General features: G+C 40.1%; 1 protein-coding gene across 1 annotated transcript in view; it reads right to left on the minus strand.

Annotated features, from left to right (window-relative positions):
- Positions 1-12617: 12617 nt before the first annotated feature.
- Positions 12618-21876, minus strand: part of thsd7ba (thrombospondin, type I, domain containing 7Ba) — a 1092806-nt gene continuing 1083547 nt past the window's right edge. The window contains exons 27-28 of the mRNA XM_063047545.1: positions 18200-18287; positions 12618-14056 (exon numbers count right to left, since the gene is read on the minus strand). Of these exons, the coding sequence (XP_062903615.1) occupies positions 13975-14056; positions 18200-18287 (170 nt within the window). The 3' untranslated portion in view covers positions 12618-13974. The remainder of the gene's footprint in view (positions 14057-18199; positions 18288-21876) is intronic.

Below are 21876 nucleotides of genomic sequence, written 5' to 3' on the forward strand. Positions count from 1 at the left end.
TGACGTCAGTTGTGGGTAAATTGATGGAAAGTATTCTTAGAGATGGTATATATAATTATCTGGATAGACAGGGTCTGATTAGGAACAGTCAAAATGGATTTGTGCATGGAAGGTCATGTTTGACAAATCTTACTGAATTTTTTGAAGAGTTTACTAGGAAAGTTGACGAGGGTAAAGCAGTAGATGTTGTCTATATGGACTTCAGTAAGGCCTTTGACAAGGTTCCACATAGAAGGTTAGTTAGGAAGGTTCAATCATTAGGTATTAATATTGAAGTAGTAAAATGGATTCAGCAGTGGCTGGATGGGAGACGCCAGAGAGTAGTGGTGGATAACTGTTTGTCAGATTGGAGGCCGGTGACTAGTGGTGTGCCTCAGGGATCTGTACTGGCTCCAATGTTGTTTGTCATATACATTAATGATCTGGATGATGGGGTGGTAAATTGGATGAGAAAGTATGCAGATGATGCTAAGATAGGTGGAGTTGTGGATAATGAAGTAGGTTTTCAAAGCTTGCAGAGAGATTTAGGCCAGTTAGAAGAGTGGGCTGAAAGATGGCAGATGGAGTTTAATGCTGATAAATGTGAGGTGCTACATTTTGGTAGGACTAATCAAAATAGGACATATATGGTAAATGGTAGGGCATTGAAAAAAGCAGTAGAACAGAGGGATCTAGGAATAATATTGAATAGTTCCCTGAAGGTGGAATCTCATGCGGATAGGGTGGTGAAGAAAGCTTTTGGTATGCTGGCCTTTATAAATCAGAGCATTGAGTATAGGAGTTGGGATGTAATGTTGAAATTATACAAGGCATTGGTGAGGCCAGATTTAGAGTATTGTGTACAGTTTTGGTCACACAATTACAGGAAAGATGTCAACAAAATAGAGAGAGTACAGAGAAGATTTACTAGAATGTTACCTGGGTTTCATCTCCTAAGTTACAGAGAAAGGTTGAACAAGTTGGGTCTTTATTCCTTGGAGCATAGAAGGTTGAGGGGTGACTTGATAGAAGTATTTAAAATTATGAGGGGGACTTATAGAGTTGACGTGAATAGGCTTTTTCTATTGAGAGTGGGGGAGATTCAAACAAGAGGACATGAGTTGCGAGTTAAAGGGCAAAAGCTTAGGGGCAACATGAGGGGGAACTTCTTTACTCAGAGGGTGGTAGCTGTGTGGAACGAGCTTCCAGCAGAAGTGGTTGAGGCAGGTTCGATGTTGTCATTTAAAGTAAAATTGGACAGCTATATGGACAGGAAGGGAATGGAGGGTTATGGGCTGAGTGCAGGTCTGTGGGATTAGGCGAGAGTAAGAGTTCGGCACTGACTAGAAGGGCCAAGATGGCCTGCTTCCGTGCTGTAATTGTTATATGGTTATATGGTTAAAGTATCTATCTATTTATTGAAACCTACAAAATATTGAAAAGTCTGAATAGAGTAGACTTGGAGAGGATGTTTCCAATAGTGAGACAGTCTGGGATTAGAAAGCACACCCTCAGAATAGAAGGTTATCCTTTAAGAACAGAAATGAGGAGGAATTTCTTCAACCATAGGGTGGTGAATTTATTGAAGTTCGAGTCATTGGCTATATTAAAAACAAAGGTTGATAGGTTCCTGATTAGTAAGGGTGTTAAACATTTTAGAGGAAAGGCAGGAGAGTGGAGTTGAGAGGAAAAATAAATCAGTCCTGTCTGAAAGGTGGAGCTGACTTGATGAGCCAAATGATCTAATTGTTCTCCTATGTCGTATTGTCTTATGGCCATATATAATTAAATTTTGCAACAACCCAACGGGCCAGATAGCCTACCTCATTCTTTCCACTAGTGTGCTCCATGCATCCTGCCCCCATCCCTGAGAGTTAGATTAGAAGTTACCAGCGTAAGAATTATGAATAACTTTGCACTTCTTGTACCAAACTGCATCCACAGATAAAAATAAAAGATGACTCTCACAAATAAGTCCTGAGTCATCATTTATATTGACTTAGGCACGGCCCAGAAGGCACAAAGGGTCCATCTCCTATTAACCAGGCTCGGTGTTCCATTACAAACCAATGATTCTTACATCATTAGTGAAAGGGGTGAGGAATAGAGAGATGTATCTACCAGAGCAAGGACAGGATATCTGCTGAGCAGTATGAAGGGATCAGAATCACAGAGGAGCCCCTATAGATGCCTCTTTCTTTCATAAATCAATCTCAGTCTAGAATATACTCAGAGCAGATTATCCACAGCTCTCTGAAACAGAGTAACCAATGATTCACAATCCTCCAAGTAAAGAAACAGCTCTTCACTTTTGTCTTAAATGTCTTATCCTACTCTGTTCTAGATATTTTTAGCATGAAAATAATCAATTAATTTCCCTCGGGATTAATAAAATATATCTATGTATCTATCTATCTATCTAAGACATAGATTTTTACCATTTACTTTCTTACTTTTGTACCCTTACACTGAAATGAAAGAAAAACTTCCGGAGGAATTCATTGGGCCAGGTAGCATTTACAGAGACAGAGGGATTGTCAGTGTTTCAGAATAGATACAGGTTGAAACGTTAGTCATTCCTCTGTCTCCACAGATGCTGCCTGATGAGTTATGACTGCAGTTTTCTCTTTGCCTCAGATTATGGCAACTGCCGTCTCTTGTGACTCAGCAAGATTGCCTCATTCATCTAAACACTAATGAGTGTAGAGCACACTTAATTGATTATCTTATTCAATTTGTCCTTATATGGTAATGCCTTTATCATATGAATCAATCTAGTGAACCTATGTTGGATTATCTCCAAAGCAAATTCAATCTTGCTTAGGTAGAGAAGAATGGAAAGAATGTGACAGATTATTTTATAATTTATCATCTGATTAAGGTTAATAATTATTTTAAATTGGGTTTAAATGTTTTGATACTGTTATTCTTAATTTTTATTTCATTTGGGCAGGATGGTGGCATAACACCAGCAACCTGAGTTCGATTCCACCACTGTCTGTAAGGAGTATGACCTCCTGTCCTCCATTATGGCCTCCAGTTTCTGCCACTTTCCCAAGACATACAGGTTAGTGGGGTAATTGGTGACATGGGAGCAGTTGGATGGCATTGGCTCATTGCGCCACAAAGACCTGTTATTGAGCTGTACCTCTAAAATAAACAAAATAGTATATAGATGCCTCAGAGTTTAATTCTGAACACATTGGTAATCTTCAGAATTTTGATAAATGGTATTGCTGAGGATTGCATTTTGTCAACCATTCAGTTCTGACATAGTTTTTGTTCTGGCCTACCCGTTTCATTGAGACGTTGTTGCTGGAGTCCTGCCAATGTAATCCAAGGTCATTTGGACAAACAGCATTCTTCTTCTCCCGTTTCCAGTATCGTCCGAGCCATGATTTATCATTGTTCTAAACCCAAAAAATAATTAATCTTACTCTGTATAATTTCTCCACTTGATCAAGTCTAGTACTATGTTGTGACATAAAAGGTCTTATTTATTACCAGAGCACTGTTAATTACACATGCAGACTCATGCCCAAGGCTTACATTGTGCTTACTTTCAGATTGTAGACATGCGGTACCAAGAGATACGATATAGGGTCATAGAGTCATTGAACACTACAGCCCGTCTGTGTTGTTTGTCCATTGTTTCCGAGGATGACGTTTTTCTGTAGCTGCACGGAGAAAAACCGGTGTGGGAGAAATGTTATAGTGAAAAAGCCATTGCAATGGGGCAATTCCACTCTCCTGGCCTCAAAAATCTTGGTCCAATGGTATGAAAATTGTCATGTCTGGAGACTTGCTCAGCTGAAGTTGACAGCCATGATGCCTACTGAGCCTTGTCGTCCCCTTCACTCTCCACCAAGCGTTGCAGCCTTGCCTTCTTGGCTGCTAGATCTTGTAGTTGATCCCATCCACCCAGTCTGCCAGAACTGGCTTGGCATGCTGGGGTAGGCATGTCCCTGTCTCAGCAGGGTTGGATGTTCCTGGCTATCCTCACTTAGTTTAGCTCACCTTTTGAGGCGATGTACTGGGGTATAGCCATTGTCACATGGCAAACAGTTACCTGGGGCCACAGGTGTTAGCTGGGTTGCAGGTAGACAAGCTGCCCCTGGGCAGAGCATGACAAGCCCGCCACCAGTAGTGCTATCCCTCCCTGGACAACCCGTTCACCATGCAGAACTGCTATTCTATGCTCATGTCCTTCTACAGATGCGCAGTAGAGAGCATCCTAACATGCTGCATCACTGTCTGGCACGGAAACTGCACTGTGGCAGACAGGAAGGCTCTATAACAGGAAATCAGAACTGCCAAAAGCATCAGCCGCACCATCCTACAGTATGTACAGATGAGGGACAGTAACATAAAGAAGGATCCCACTCCATCCTGCCCATGGACTGTTTGTCCCACTCCCATTCAGGGAGGAGACTACGTAATATCCACGACAGGACCACCAGACTCAAAAACATTTACTTTCCCCCAACACCTCCACCTACCAACCCATCCCTCCACACCCCTAGCCACCACCACGTTATCGTTTCCTGTCAGTCACCTTATGTACAGACACTCCTGTACCTAGTGTCTCTTTATAGACTTACAATTAATCTATGTATATAGGCAATCTTATGTATTTACATTTATTGTGTGTTTTTATCATTGTGTTCTTTACTTTGTTGTGTTTTCTTTATGCTGCATTTGATCTGGAGTTGGAATTATTTTGTTCTCCTTTACATTTGTGTACTGGAAATGACATTAAACAACTGAATTATTCTGTTCAGTCCCATCAACCCGCACCTGGTCCATGGGCCTCCATACCCCTGTCATTCATGTATGTACTTATCCAAAGTTGTCTTAAATGTTGAAATCGAACCTAAGTCCATCACTTCCACAGGCAGTTCATTCCACGCTCCCACAGTCCTCTGAGTAAGAAGTTCCCCTCAGGTTCCCATTAAATATTCCACCTTTCACCCTTAACCCTATGATCTCTAATTCTAGTTTCACCTAACCTCAGAGGAAAAATCCTGCTTGCATTCACCCTATCTATAATCCTCATAATTTTGAACACAGTATGTATCTTCCACACAGAATATAGAGCACTCATTAGTGTTGTGGTATGATAATGCAAAGGAAAGGCACCCCTATAATAATGTCAGTCTTGAGCCCAATGGACTGTCTAAAATATATAGATCTTATTTACTTTTGCAATATTATTACAGAACCCTCTCTGAGACATGTACTTCCTTCCCTAGCTGCAGATAATAAAACTACACGCATGTTGCAGATGTTAATTCACTAAACACCCATAAAAGACAACCTCACTCTTAACTTGCACTATGGTTGTAATTAATGCTAATGCACTATTTGCTTGCTACAATTAATAAAAAGACAAAGAATCAGCATTTGGCCACCTGGCCTCCTAGTCTGTCCTGCTATCTAATAGAATCATAGCTAATGCTGTGGTTTGCCCACAGTTTGCTCAATCACCAAAAGTGAGCAACGTTAAATTTTCCCACACTATGTGCTATTTGCCAGTTTTTGTCGCATCACTTATCCTCTACAGTCTCATTACAACATCCTCACAGTCAATTTCCCCACCATGCATTTCAGTCTTCAGATTTGTATACACTGCATTCTGATCCCTTATCTAATTCATTCATATAGACTGCATATTGTTGAATCCCTAACCCCAGCTTATTGAGTAGTTATATGATCTAACCTCAAAAAAATCTGCTCTCTACTTCCTATTCATTAGCTATTGCTAAATCAGAGCTGAAATATCAAAATACTATGAAGCTGAGTATGTCTAGTATTTAATGTTTTATTTATATATCCAAGTAAATATGCTATCCAAAATTACATACCCTGTGTGAGAATATTTACTATTAGATCAGTTTGAAAACCTTTGAAAATTCAAGCAAGTGACATCCACGGATTTCCTGTAATGTGGTTGGCAAGATACCTTCTGAATGAATGTGTCAAGCATGGTTTACTTTGCTCAGAGTCATGTTGACTTAGTCCAAACATATCGTGATTTTCCTAGTGTTCTAGTACCAATTCCCTAATGATACCTTCTTTCCTTTTACTGTTATTTATATCAAGTCATCTGGCATATTACATGTTTAGCTCTTTTGCTGCTTGCTTAACTAAATGGATAACTTTGCTGGCTGTCATTCAAATAATAATAGAAAGTTATGGCACAGAAAGCTGATTGGCACATGCAAAAACCTGGATTTTAAATTAATCCCATTTCTCATGTTTTGCTCCATGGTTCTAAAAGTGCTTAACCAGTAGTCTTAAATATAGTGAGATTTACTGTCTCTACCAACCTTTCATGCAGTGAGTTCCAGAACCCTATCATTATTTGAGTAAAATTCGATTTTTGCAACTTATCTTTGTAAATACACTTAAATATACAACCTAGGTTATTAATCTCCCTGCTAGAGGAAACATCCTTACTAATTCATCAGGCTAAACCTCATACATTTACACACATTAGTTAACCTCCAAACGTTCAAATGGTTCAATTTAATTCAGAGAATATATACAGTATATAATCTGAAATTCTTACTTTTTACAGACATCCATGATACAGGAAACCTCAAAGAATGAATGATAGAAATATCAGATGCCCCCCTCCCCCCCATGCACAAGCAGTAGCAGAAGCAATGACCCTCCCACCCCCTCTCCCCACTTGTGCCAGCAGAAGTACTGACCCGCGACCCCCAACCCCAATCATGTAAGCAATAGCAAAAGCCTACCAAAGAGATCTTGATCTAGAATCCATTGAAAACGATAGTCCAGCACTTTGGTATTTCAGACAGGATCTCTTTCGCCAGTGTTTGAGAGAGAGATCGGTCCTGCAGCTCACTCTTCCAATGTTACAATCTTCATTGAAACCCAACCCCGTTAACATATCTCACCTCATCAATCAAAAGCACCATTCTCCATTTCTAATGTGATATTCTCCTGTGCACCCTCTCAGGTGTTATTGCACCCTTTGTCTGTTGTGGTTCTGAAAAAATGGTTGACATTAACTCCATTTCACTGAAAAGGTCTAAATTTCTTTAAGATTTAAATCCCTCTGTTTTTCTTCCCACAGACTTGGCGAGTATTTTCATCATGTTTTATTTCTATTTACTCATTTGAAAATGTAAGGAGATGCCAGATATGCGTTTTCCAGAATTCCAGTGTATGCATTAACCCATTGTGTTGTGTTGCTATTAATCACACTATTGTTCCTCACAATCACGAGGAAATCTGCAGATGCTAGAATTTCAAGCAACACACATAAATTTGCTAGTGAACGCAGCAGGCCAGGCAGCATCTCTAGGAATAGGTACAGTCAACGTTTCGGGCCGAGATCCTTCGTCAGGACCATTATTCCTCACACATTGTTCTTTCCATTTCAAAGGTAAGCACCAAGTTTTGTCTCTCATTTCCAAATGCTGGAGGAACTCAGCAAGTCAAGGGGCATCTATGGAGAGGAATAAATAGTCAAAGTTTCAAGATGTTGGCAGAAATGTCAACTGTTTATTCCCCTCCTTGGATGCTACCTACTTGCTGAGTTCCTCCAGCATTTTGCATGTTGTTGAAGATTTCCCAATTTTCCTCTCTCTGTAAACGCTGTCAAAATGCTGAGCTTTGCCAAATTTCAAGGTACAAATTTGCTTTATTCTTCAGAAGGCAAGTGTAAAGGGGAACAAAATGATTGTTACTCTGGATCTGATGCAGCATTAAAAAATGGCAATAAAATAAAAACACAATAAATATAAATATAAAAAACAATCCTGTAAAACACAATGTACAAGTAATTGAGTGTGATAATTTAGTGTGACTGTGAGTTTAAGATTAGCTTATATACAAAGACCGGTTGTATGTACCTGAAGTGTCATTAGATGCTCGAAGGAGCATCTGTACATAAGATGACCAACAGGAAATGATCAGGCGACAAAGTGACTCTTGTCAAGAAGATCTCTTCAAGGTAGCAGCAGGGCAGTAACTGTGTCAGCGTAGGTAGCGGGTGTGGAGTGTAAGTGTAAAGTGGAAGTGCAAAGGGGGAATGAAGGGTGATGGGAAGCAGTGGAGGAGAGTGGCTGATGTTAATGTAGTGGTTGTGCAGGGGGCGAGGGGTGGAGGTTTCAGTGGAGATGTTGATCAGCCTGATGGCTTGGGGGATGTAACTGCTTTTGAGTCCACTCATCCTGGGGTGAAAGCTGCATTGCCTTTTCCCTGATGGCATTGAGACAAACAGTCCATAAGCAGGTTTGGTGGGATCATTCATGGTATTGCTGCCCTTTCTGTAGATGCGTCTTTGATGGCAAGTAGGCTGGTGCTGATGATGCACTGGGGAGTTTTAACCACCCCTTATAAAACCCTGCCGTCTGCTGCAGTACAGTTTCTGTACCACGAATGTTAGGATGCTCTCAACTACACATCTGTAGAAGGTCGCCAGAAATGGTGTGAATAGTCCTGCTCTCTTTAGCCTCCTCAGAAAGCAGAGGCATTGGTGAGCTTTCTTGACCCTGGAGGATGCACAGACTCCTGGGAGTGCACATCTGGTATGAGAGGTTGTATGAGATGTGCACCCCAGGAGCTTGAATCTGCTCACTGTTTCCACTGCTGCAGTGCCAATAGGAAGATGGGCATGAGTCGGACGGGATTTCCTGAAGTCAGTACCAAGCTCCTTTGCCTTATTGACATTAAGGAAGAGGTTATTTGCCTGGCACTGACATAAGCGTTCCACTTTCTCTCTGTAGGTCATCGTTGTTCTCTCGTGTTTCAGATTTATAACACATTAATTAGCTGCCATTAACATGCCTATTTACCATATTTTAGTCAACAGTAACTGTATCAGCCAAAATATTTCTAAATTTTCTCAGAGCCCATGAGCAGTCAGCAAGCTAAAGTGTTAACTGTAGATAATGATTTCAGCACATTAAGCATTTTTATACTAAATTTAGAACATACACAGTTTTTTTTGTTTTAAGATAAGTTGGAATCCAGTGCAGGTACTCATTTAATAACATAGTTGGTTTTGAGTATTGTCTCTGGTAGCGGAAGTTTGAATTCTCATTCCTTTGGATAGTAATTCTGATGAGAAATTTTTGAAGAGGAAGGAGATGAATAGTTATCTTTTTAATCTTTCCTTTTGTCTCAGACTGTAAAATACGAATAATCTGGCATGCACTGGAGTTTAGTTGTGCTAGACTGGCAGATCTCTCAGACCTTTGAAAGTGACTCCAACTGTTGGCCAACATAATAATGAATAATACTGAAAGAAGCTGCAGACGGTTGTAAATCTAGTCAGCTCCATCTTGGATACTAGCCTATAAAGTACCCAGGACATCTGGAGGGTGGCTAATGTAACCCCACTTTTTAAAAAAGGAGGGAGAGAGAAACCGGGGAATTATAGACCGGTTAGCCTAACGTCGGTGGTGGGGAAACTGCTGGAGTCAGTTATCAAGGATGTGATAACAGCACATTTGGAAAGCGGTGAAATCATCGGACAAAGTCAGCATGGATTTGTGAAAGGAAAATCATGTCTGACGAATCTCATGGAATTTTTTGAGGATGTAACTAGTAGAGTGGATAGGGGAGAACCAGTGGATGTGGTATATTTGGATTTTCAAAAGTCTTTTGACAAGGTCCCACACAGGAGATTAGTGTGCAAACTTAAAGCACACGGTATTGAGGGTAAGGTATTGGTGTGGGTGGAGAATTGGTTAGCAGACAAGAAGCAAAGAGTGGGAATAAACGGGACCTTTTCAGAATGGCAGGCGGTGACTAGTGGGGTACCGCAAGGCTCAGTGCTGGGACCCCAGTTGTTTACAATATATATTAATGACTTGGATGAGGGAATTAAATGCAGCATCTCCAAGTTTGCGGATGACACGAAGCTGGGTGGCAGTGTTAGCAGTGAGGAGGATGCTAAGAGGATGCAGGGTGACTTGGATAGGTTGGGTGAGTGGGCAAACTCATGGCAGATGCAATTTAATGTGGATAAATGTGAAGTTATCCACTTTGGTGGCAAAAATAGGAAAACAGATTATTATCTGAATGGTGGCCGATTAGGAAAAGGGGAGGTGCAACGAGACCTGGGTGTCATTATACACCAGTCATTGAAAGTGGGCATGCAGGTACAGCAGGCGGTGAAAAAGGCGAATGGTATGCTGGCATTTATAGCGAGAGGATTCGAGTACAGGAGCAGGGAGGTACTACTGCAGTTGTACAAGGCCTTGGTGAGACCACACCTGGAGTATTGTGTGCAGTTTTGGTCCCCTAATCTGAGGAAAGACATCTTTGCCATAGAGGGAGTACAAAGAAGGTTCACCAGATTGATTCCTGGGATGGCAGGACTTTCATATGAAGAAAGACTGGATGAACTGGGCTTGTACTCATTGGAATTTAGAAGATTGAGGGGGGATCTGATTGAAACGTGTAAGATCCTAAAGGGACTGGACAGGCTAGATGCAGGAAGATTGTTCCCGATGTTGGGGAAGTCCAGAATGAGGGGTCACAGTTTGAGGATAGAGGGGAAGCCTTTTAGGACCGAGATTAGGAAAAACTTCTTCACACAAGAAAAACTTCTTCAGTGGTGAATCTGTGGAATTCTCTGCCACAGGAAACTGTTGAGGCCAGTTCATTGGCTATGTTTAAGAGGGAGTTAGATATGGCCCTTGTGGCTACAGGGGTCAGGGGGTATGGAGGGAAGGCTGGGGCGGGGTTCCGAGTTGGATGATCAGCCATGATCATAATAAATGGCGGTGCAGGCTCGAAGGGCCGAATGGCCTACTCCTGCACCTATTTTCTATGTTTCTATGTTTCTATCTTCAAGGAGTGGTGTTTCAAAAAGGCAGCGTCCATTGTTAAGGACCTCTAGCACCCAGGGCATGCCCTTTTCTCACTGTTACCATCAGGTAGGAGATACAGAAGCCTGAAGGCACACACTCAGCGATTCAGGAACAGCTTCTTCCTCTCTGCCATCCAATTCCTAAATGGACATTGAACTCATGAACACTACCTCACTTTTTTAATATTTATTATTTTATTTCTGCTCTTGCACACAATTTTAATATATTCAATATACATATACTGTAATTGATTTACTTACTTATTTTTTCCTTCTATATTATGTTGCATTGAACTGCTGCTGCTAAGTTCACAAATTTCACGACATATGCCGGTGATAATAAACCTGATTTGGATTCTGATGATGATAATAATAATAATAATAATAATAATAATAATTTACCTATAGAGCACACCTCATACAAATGTGTACTATAGTTTAAAGTGCTTTACAAGGAGAAAAAGAGCAAACATAAAAATAAATGAAAATGATATTAATTAAAAGCAAGGTTAAATAAATAGGTTTTGAACTGGCATTTTAAAGTGTTGACTGAGTCTACATCAGTACAGTGATACTGAGTTCCACAGTTTAGGAACATAGTTTAATAAAGCTTACTGGCCAATTTTCTTTTGAGGGAGACTACTTAAATGTAAGAGTCAGGTGGAAGACGACCTGAGAGCTCAAGCAGGATTATAAAACAAAAACAACTCTGTGATGGACTCCAGTCCCAGACCCTCAATAGCTTTAAAAACAAGTAAAAAGAAATTTTAGATAAATTCAAAAAGTTACAGAAAGCCAATGTAGAGTAGTTGGGATGGGACTGATATGTATATATCCGGATGGATGTAAGACTAGGACCTTATCCTGGTCTTAGCAGCAGTGTACTGCTAAAAAAAACATTTTCTTGTGCAACATATGAGAACATATGCAATTAACAAATGTATACATAACAAATGCATGTCAACCTATTTGAATGTAGAAGGTACCTGATGGCTGAGTAGTTAGCTAAAAGATCAAGGGAGTAATATGGAGCTCTCACCTTCACAAGCATTGCTCCATTATTTATAAGTGGATAACTCCTTAAGGTGAACTTTCTGCCTGGTGCTTCTTGCTGGAAATCAGGATGCCTTCCTGTCATGGAGGAGTCCCTCCTCCAGTGGGTCTACACTAATTTCTTTCAGTTGGTGTATTGGGAATCTGCTTCCTCCCTTCCTATAGCTTTGCCATATTCTACAACAGAGTATTTAATTCCAGTGTTGTGCATGAATACTGCAGGTTCCATTAGAGGTTGGTAACCCTGGGTTACAGATTCAAGGGTGAGTGTTACATGAAAGTAAACAAGGAAACATGGAACTGTTTGAAATAAAAATGTACCAACACTCTTCATTAGGGATCATGGTTGAAGATTTAAAATAATGACTCTTAAGCAATACTTAATATGGCATTCACATTATACACAGCTGTGTCTTAATACTCCTGTTTGAATGCTAATGAATTTCTAAGCCAATCTTTACTAAAGTTTTGTTGCTTTTGCATTCTACACTGATTTTACTAGGTGATTATTTCCTAATAACTGTGCTTATCTTACCAAGGAGCTGGCATATTGCATACTTTAGCATCCCAAGGAGACTTCAGACCTGGATTCCACTGAACATCATTTTCTGAATTCAAACTTCTAAAGATCAAAACTCAATATACACATGTACATGAAAATGCATTTCTCACCTCATTAATGTGAAAGAGAATGTAATACGCAACAAGAGAAAACAAGGGCATCCAGCTTCTGACCACCTGCTCTCTGGTTTATTTTCAAGAAAATACACTGAATCTGTTCCCAATCGGAGCGATGAATACATTCCAAAATAACACAACACGGTTTACCAGCTGTTAAGACTGTTCTCTTGAGGCTCACAAATGAAGATTAGGAAAAGCTTCGTTAATATCTGGTGTATGAATGGTACAACGTCAGTAATAATGAAATAATTGTTTTCCAGGCAGCTGTTCAAACTCATCAAACCAAATTTAAAGTGACCAGTTTTGTGCTCCAACTGCAATGAAGCATGAAGATACCAACCTTCTGCACAAAGTTATTTCAGTTTGTCATAAAACTTCCAGATTAAAATGAACATCATTACTTACTGGCTCATTCCACTTCAGATGTACAATGTGAATGGTAAACAATGGTTTATTTAATAGAAAATCAGTGGAAAAAATAATGAATCATTCTGTGAGCTCTCCCATTCGGTCTAGAGCCAACACATAATATTTACACTTGGCTGATCACATCTTAAGGATCACAAGACTTGGAAATGGAACCAAAGCCAGAAGTATGTCAACCATCTATCATTGTAATTGGGGGAGAAAAAAACAGCTTCTCCTACTGAGGATTCTTGTTATTCTCTCAGGAGCACTTCAATTTCTAATTAAATATTGGGTCTTTTCTCGTAGCAGAAAAGACATTCATTACAAAATAATCTTTAAGGCTCCTCGACCTAACTTTTTTTTTGCATCTCATTTCTGATACAGCCTAGTACTTTTCTCTTTCAGAGTAAGTTACTTGAAATGAACAAACTTTGTGTGAAATTGAAATCCTTGACACATACACTGTACATAATAGATTTTTGTTTGTTCAATAAATTCAAGAAATCATGTTACACTAATATAGTGCAGTTCCACAGTATGTTCAAAAGTCTCTTTTCATTTAGAGCAATGTGATATCCTCAGGAATGCATTTACAGATAGCAGACTGTAAATGTAATATTGTTTCATTTGGATTGTCATCGTAAATTTGTACTGGAAATTCTATACAATTTATTCCTTCGGTTGTTAATATGAAAATTGAACAAGGAATGCTTTCTAGCCAGTCTTGAAATTCAGTTCATAAACTAAACACTTTAAGGAATGAATACAATTCTATAATCATTTTCACTTGGGTTTGGCTTTCTGACTTTCACATTTCAATATAAAAACACAGTTATAGTTTCTGAGAGTATTTCTCCCCTTCTCTTGGACTGTAAGACATTTCTCAAAATCAGTCTTGAGGTTTGTCTTTTTCACTTGTGTTCGTGCTGTCACAAGGTTAAGGCTTCTGTCATCCTATTCATATCAACTGGACAAAGGTGAAGTCCCTTCTCCTGAAGCCGTTACATGTCCATGTCTCCATCATAGGCTAAAGTCAGGGGCTTCTGTTGGGGAGCTGGGCGAGTTTGGTGTTTTGGTTTTTTACTGCAAAGGAAAACCAAGAACATCAATGAACAACATTCCACAACAGTTAATTGTGCTAGCCAACGGAAAACGGAAATCCATTTAGCTAAATAATTCACAAGTATACGCAGGATTCATCTCAAAAAATATACTTCATATTTTATGAGTGAAAGAGCAAGATGATATTTTTTATTCCAGCAAAAGAATTATTCCATACCAAGTTCAACAAATATCCAAATAACTGTAAACATACTTCATCAATTTAAACTTGTCCTGGAGGGTGAAATCAGATTTTAGCTTTGGGGCTCTCAAACGTTAACTCAGCCTTAAGGTGCGCATAAATCTTCCAAAAGCAACTTGCCACCAGGGTTATCCCCAGGGAAAGACCAGGCTCCATGTTTTCAGGAAAGTTTCAGGATTATAAACACCGAGGGAGGTGCAGTCGGTAGCATTCAATACTGTTTTCGGTACTAAAGGATGCAGAGAGACATCTGTGCTCTTTGAAACCTTACCTAGGAGTGTATGACAACATTGGATGCCTGTCTCTGTAACAAGATCTAGATGTCTAAATTCTTGATGTCTCACCCTGAATCACCAAGCTGTAGGAGAGTTATGAGGCGCTGGACTACTATAATTTAATTCTGTGCTGCCCAATTTTGTCAAATGGAAAGAGTTCAAAGCCATTATCATTCTTTATTATATATAAATATAATGTATTTCCATCTAATACAGCGGTTTTGAGAAAGGATTTGGTTTAGGACATTAACTGTTTGCAACTGCTTATGTTAATGCTGGTATAATTTTCCAATAACCCAGATCTATGTGGAATTTTCTTTGTTTTGAAGGATGCTGTAAAGGGAAACAGATGAATGTTTTATCATCAGAGTTAAGCAAGGCTGTCGCAGGCAGAATTGGATTACCAGACTTATCAAAAGCCGATTGGTACAGTCCAACAGTTGAATTTGTATAGCAGGAACTATAGGGTAAATCTTGTCCTTCAGCATTTAACAATTAAATTGATTTCGTATTCTAAGGAGCAACTGGTCTGACAGGTGTCAATAAGCAATCTAAAGCAATTACTTTTTAAATTTCAAGTATTTTTATTGTTTTTTTAAATAAAGAGAAAATAGTATAAAGGAGGTTTGTGCAGTTCATAACAAATGTATCAAATGTACAATTCACATCTATGAAAGAGATGCACCCATAGTACAATCACGCTTTGGTTGCCTCCCTGCCCCGACCCACTCCACCCAATCCCCATCTTCAAGCTATCATTGCATTAGCAAAAAGGGTTAAACAGAACCTTTGTCCCCACAGAGCTGCATTGGCATAGAGAAGGTGTATTTTCCTAATACATAGACTGTTGTATATTTACAAGTCTGGGACCGTAAAATATAACCGGGAAATGCTGGAAGTCAGGGATTTATGTACAGAGGAAAGGAAGAAAGGATGGACCTTTAGTTTGGCTGGGAATTCTGAAAATATTCAAGAAAGGGTCCCCACACCTTTTGGAACCTTATGTCCGAGTTCAGAATTGAATAATGGATCTTCCCAAGGTTTAGACTGGACATGATGTCCCTGAGCCACTGAGCATGGGTGGGCAGGGCAGCGTCCCTCCACCTGAGCAAGACTGCACGCTTGGCCAAAAGAGAGGCAAAAGACAGCGTGCGACGTTTGGTCAGACCTAGGTGCGTGTCCCCCTCTCCGGAGGTGCCGAAAAGAGCAATCGAAAGGTTAGCTTCCAAATTATAATTAAGTATTTGGGATAGAGTTTGGAAAACATCTTTCCAGTATATTTCCAAGGTAGAGCATGTCCAGTACATGTGAATAAGGGAAGCCTCACCCCTCCTGCACTGGGTAAATGTGAGGTAACTTAGTTTTAGACATATGGGCCCTGTGTACGACCTTGAACTGTAACAAGCAGTGGCGGGCACATAAAGAGGTTGAGTTAACTAAATTAAGAACTGAATCCCAAACATTGTCTGACAATGAGAAATTTAAACTTGCTCCCAGGCAGTTTTAATTTTGTCAAGGCGGGCTCACCTCAGGACCACTGGCTTGTTGCAAATGGTAGATATTAGACCTTTGCGCAATGGATTCATACAGAGAAACATATTAACGACGTTTGTGCCGGGTGCCTCAGGGAAGTTTGATATCAAAGGGCTGCTAAAATGTCTAATTTGCACACATCTGAAGAAATGAGTGTAGGGTAGGTTAAACGTTGCAGACAGTTGTTCAAATGATGCAAAGCAGTTGTCTATAAAAAGATCTTTAAAGCGCCTGATGCCCTTTCTGTACCAGTCTTGAAATGTTGGATCATGTATAGAAGGCTGGAAGAGATGATTATATAGAATAGGACTTGAAAGAGAGAAGCCATGGAGACCACTATACTCTCTGAACTGAGCCCATACTCTCAGGGTGTGCCTGATAACAGGAATAACAATTGTTTTAAGTGCAGAGATGAAGAAATTCTTAATAGAGTTCAGCTCCATTCCCACCCATATTGGGCAGTCAGATTAATATATTAGAGGAAATATCCTCAGCCATCTTGTTACAGCAGACTGGTAAATCTCCAGGACCCAACGGGTTCCCTGTAGAGTTCTTTAAATCATTTTTGTCACTGCTCTTGCCTCAACTAACCTTGGTTCTATCTGATTCGTTTAAACAAGGTAAACTGCCAACATCATTTAATGAGGCATGCATCATTCTTCTAACGAAGCGAGGCAAGGATCCAACACAGTGCTCCTCATACAGGCCAATCTCTCTGTTAAATGTCCATGTCAAAATCTTAGCTAAAGTTTTGGCCCGTAGACTGGAGAACATCCTACCCTCAATTATTTCTGAAGATCAAACCGGTTTTGTCAAAAACTGCCTCCCCTTTTTTAACATACGTTGTCTATTAAATATTTTATATTCGCCTTCAGTTGGGATCCCTGAATGTGCCATCTCCTTAGATGCAGAGAAAGCATTCAACTGTATGGAATGGAATTACCTCTTTGCTGTTTTAGAAAAATTTGATTTTGGACCAAATTTTATCACGTGGATTAAACTGTTATAGTCAACGCTCAGCAATCCCAACCTTTCAACTTCAAACATGGAACCCGCCAAGGGTGTCCTTCAAGCTCTTTACTTTTTGATCTGGCCATAGAGTCATGGCGATTGCATTCCGCAGTTGTGCGGACCTGACGTGGATTTGGAGGGAGGGAGTTGAGCACAAAGTCTCCCTTTATGCTGACGACCTTTCATTTTTTATATCAAACCAGATCACCTCCTTACCCACCCCCCCCCACCCATGTCCTCATTCCTCAACAAATTTAGCTAGTTTTCAGGAAACAAACGTAATTTACACAAGAGCAAACTTTTTGCAATAAATGGAGAAGCACAAGTTCTATAACCTCCCTTTTAAGGCAGTGAATAACCAATTTACTTACCTTGGTGTCCCAGTAACAATGAAACATAATTTCAAAATTTCAAAATTTCATTACTTTGTTAAATCATACAAAACAGAGCCTAGCACGGTGGTCACCCCTGTCCATGTCCCTGATGGGCCGAATTAATGTTGTTAAAATGAACATCCTTCCTAAATTCTTATTCCTTTTTCAATCCATACCAACTTTCATTCCTAAAGCCTTCCTTGACTCACTAGATTCAGTCATATCGTCCTACTTATGGAAGGGCAAGCATCCCCAACTGAATAAAGTCCATCTTCAAAAATCTAAAGGTGTTGGGTGCATGACTTTGCCCAATTTCTGCTTATATTATTGGGCAGCTAACATTCGCTGTCTCTCTTTTGGTTTCATTTTTACAAACAATCCGACTGCCCATAATGGTTGGCAAAGCAATTAATTTTAAAGATCTTATTTTGTCTTATTTTAAAACAGCATAACACTAACTCATGGACTGATCTACTATTCTTATATCATTAGCTATATAGTGTACTTCCAAAAATATGTAAGTGCAGAAGCAAAGAACCTTGTTGCCATTTTGTTAAATGTTTCTGCAGTCACTATATGCATCAATCACTACAGTAGCAATTTATCCCCAGAAATTAAAATAAACCTAATTAGGACACTTACTTTCTGGACATTTGCTGCTACAAGAAAAGTATTAAAAGGCATGTAACTGATAATAGAAATGAAAGTGGTTTTGGTCTTCTATGCTTACCAGATGAGATATGACAGGACAGCAATGAAGATAATGAGGACACCTACAGCGGCAGATATTCCATAAACCCAGACCTTTGGCTTACCATCTGTTAAAGATAATGAGAAAAGAAGGGATAAAAGTTTTCCATTGATTTAACATTTTAAGTGCATGGTAGTTTTTGCAGCAGTGTTCCAAGAATGCAAACTCATTGAGGTGCTTCTGTCCTTGAAAGACTATTGTGAGGAGAAAGATAGTTTGAAGTTCACATAAGTCTATAGAACTTCTCTAAATAAGCACCAGGTCCAGTGAGTGTGCCTGATGGAACAGCTGCAAAAGAAATTTACAGCTCAATAGAATCAATAGGTTGGAAAAATTCTAACCGGTAGGTTGAATAAAGAACGAATTTTTTTTTTCATCCGCTTGCAACAGTGATTTTGAGATTGGTGTTCTGTTATGTCTATTGAAAAAAATTGTTCTTTATTTTCCAAGAATATCCCATGTACATTGAAAAGGAAAATGGGTGGTGTGGTAAATTGGAACATGGTCATTTTACCACTGAGAACCCACATTTGAAAGTAACAAGAAAGATGTAATAAAAAAGTTAAATCCGATCTATTCAAAAGTTGGGGACCGATACATAAATAAGTTCATTGCACTGAAAATTCCACATAGGGAAACCAAACAGGAGAAAGAAAGAAGAAAATGTATCACTGCCATAGTTAATGGTGCAGTCTGAGCTTTTGGGAAATTGTGAAGAGTCTCTTATTTCACCATTCTCCCTCCCCAAAAAATAGCAATTGTGATTGAACCTTTTGAATATACTGACAAAAACCATGAATTTTCACATACATCTATTAACTTCCAACACCCTTTCCAATGTCAAAAACCACTCTGATAAAAGCATAACGTACATCAGAGCTGGATAAATATTCCAACATTCTCAAACCATCACTGTTGTAGAGCCACTTTCATTAGAAGGCATTCTGCAATTTTAAAAACTTTCTCACTATAACCAGGTGTATATAATAATAATGATATTGCCAACATTGGACATACTGAAAGGAAGTATTTACACAAAGCAAGTCTCCTTGCTGGTGAGTTTCACTTTACATAGAACATACAATACTATAGCACAGTACAGGCCCTTTGGCCCATGATGATGTGCCGATATTTTAACCTAATCTTAGATGAACCCAACTATTCACACCTACAAAACCTTCCATTTTCTATCATCCATCTGCCTATCTAGGAGTTTCTTAAATAACCCTAATGTGCTGCTTCTACTACCACCTCTAACAGGGCATTCCACTCACCCACCACTCTCTTAATAAAGAACATACCTGTGTCATTCCACCATGCTTTCCAATCACATTTAAAGCACTGCCACCCTGGTATTAGCCATTTCTGCCCTGGGAAAAAGAGTCTCTGGCTGTCAAATCTAGTTAAGCGCTCATCATCTTATACACACCAGTCAAGTCAACTCTCATCCTCCTTTGTATCTAAATCTCAACCTATCTTCATGTAACATGCTCTCTATCGGTATCTGAGAATACAGATCCGTAGTATTTTGAAAGTGGTGCCAGCGGTAGATAGGGTCATAAAGAGACCTCTTGACACTTTGTCTTCATAAGTCGAAGTATTGAATACAGGAGTTGGGATATTATGTTAAGGTTCTATAAGACGTTGTTGATGCCTAATTTGGAATGGTGTGTGCAGTTTCCTACCTACATGGAAGATATCAGTGATATTGAAAGAGTGCAGAGAAAATTTACAAGGATATTGCTGGGACTTGAGGACCTGAGTTATAGGCAGAGGTTGAATAGGTTGAGATTTTATTCTCTGGAGCATAGGAGAATGAGGGGAGATTTGATAATTATATAAAATTTTGAGGGATACAGACAGGGAAATTGGAAGTAGGCTTTTTCCACCAAAGTTGGGTGAGAACAAAAGGTCATGGGCTAAGAGTGAAAGGGGAAAGGCTTAAGGAGAATATGAGGGGGAACTTCTTCACCCAGAGAGTGGTGCAAGTGTGGAACAAGCTACCAGAGGAAGTGGTGGATGTGGCTTCAATTTCAACATTTGAGAGAAATCCGGATCAGAACATGGATGTGAGGGGTATGGAGGGCTCTGGTCCAGGTGCAGGTCAATGGGATTAAACACAATAATAGTTCAGCATGGACAAAAGGCCTGCTTCTGTGCTGTAGTGCTCTATGACTCCATGACTAGATCAGCACCTTGGTAAGTATCCTTTGTACCCTGCTAAAGCTTTCACATCCTTCCTATAAAGAGAACACAATATTCCAAGAGTGGTCCAATCAGGATGTTATAGAGCTGCAACATTACCTCGTAGCTGTTGAACTCAGATCTCCCACTAATGAAGGCCAACACACCATATGCCTTCTTAACCCTATCAGCATGCGCAGAAGCTCTGAGGGATTTAAGGACGTGAATTGCAAGATCTTTCTGTTTTTCCACACTGCCAAGAATCCTGCTATTAATTCTACATCCTACATCTGGAAAACCTCTGAAATGCCCGCTTCACTGCCACTGCTACTGTATGGTAACCGGAATCTCCGGAGCAGAAGGCCCCAAAATCCTCGGCTTTGCTTGTTTTAGCGGCCGGGGCGAGGTCGAAGGCACTCGGCAGAGGATGGCACTCCGGAGGCTGTATTGGACAGGCTGGTCGGAAGCTTGAAGTTTTCGGACGGATGGACTCAGTGTCAGCTGTGGTTGGCTGCTTCCAAGGCATCAGCAAGCTGACGGTGCCTAGAGGTTTATGGCAGGGAGTTTCTCCCTTTTGTCGCCTGCTATCGGAGACTCGGAAGTCGATCGACTCGGGGACTTTTGAGACTTTGTTTACCGTGCCCATAGTTTATTCTTCATCAAATTATGGTATTGCTTTACACTGCTGTAACTATATGTTATAATTATGTGGTTCTGTCATTGTTAGTCTTTGGTTTGTTCTGTTTTCTGTTATATCAATCCAGAGAAACATTATATCATTTCTTAATGCATGTATGCATTTCTAAATGACAAAAAAAGAGGACTGAGTGTTCTCATTCAAAATGAATCACTTCACACTTTTCCAGGCTGAACTCCATTTGCCACTTCTGAACCCAGCTCGTCATTCTGCCAATGTCCTGTTGCAACCCATAACAACCCTGCACACATTTATAATTCCACAAACCTTCATGTCATGTGCAAACATACTAATCCCACCCATCCACTTCCTCATTCAAGTCATATATAAAAATCACAAAGTGCAGGAGTACCGGAACTGATCCCTGTAGAGCATCACTGGTCACAGAGCTCCAGGCAGATTATTCTCCATTTTCTACCACAGAGGTCCTGAAAGGAGAATATAGGGAGCTAGGAAGGGAGTTGAGAAAAAAGACCGCAAAGGTAGTAATCTTGGGATTACTGCCTGTGCCACGCGACAGTGAGAGTAGGAATGCAATGAGGTGGAGGATAAATGCGTGGCTGAGAGATTGGAGCAGAGGGCAGGGATTCAAGTTTTTGGATCATTGGGACCTCTTTTGGCGCAGGCGTGACCTGTACAAAAAGGACGGGTTACACTTGAATCCTAGGGGGACCAATATCCTGGCAGGGAGATTCGCGAGGGCTACTGAGGTGACTTTAAAATAGAATGGTTGGGGGGGTGGGAATCAAATTAAAGAGGCTAGGCGAGAGGAGGT

Source organism: Mobula hypostoma, chromosome 5, assembly GCF_963921235.1.
Source record: "Mobula hypostoma chromosome 5, sMobHyp1.1, whole genome shotgun sequence".
NCBI lineage: Eukaryota > Metazoa > Chordata > Chondrichthyes > Myliobatiformes > Myliobatidae > Mobula > Mobula hypostoma.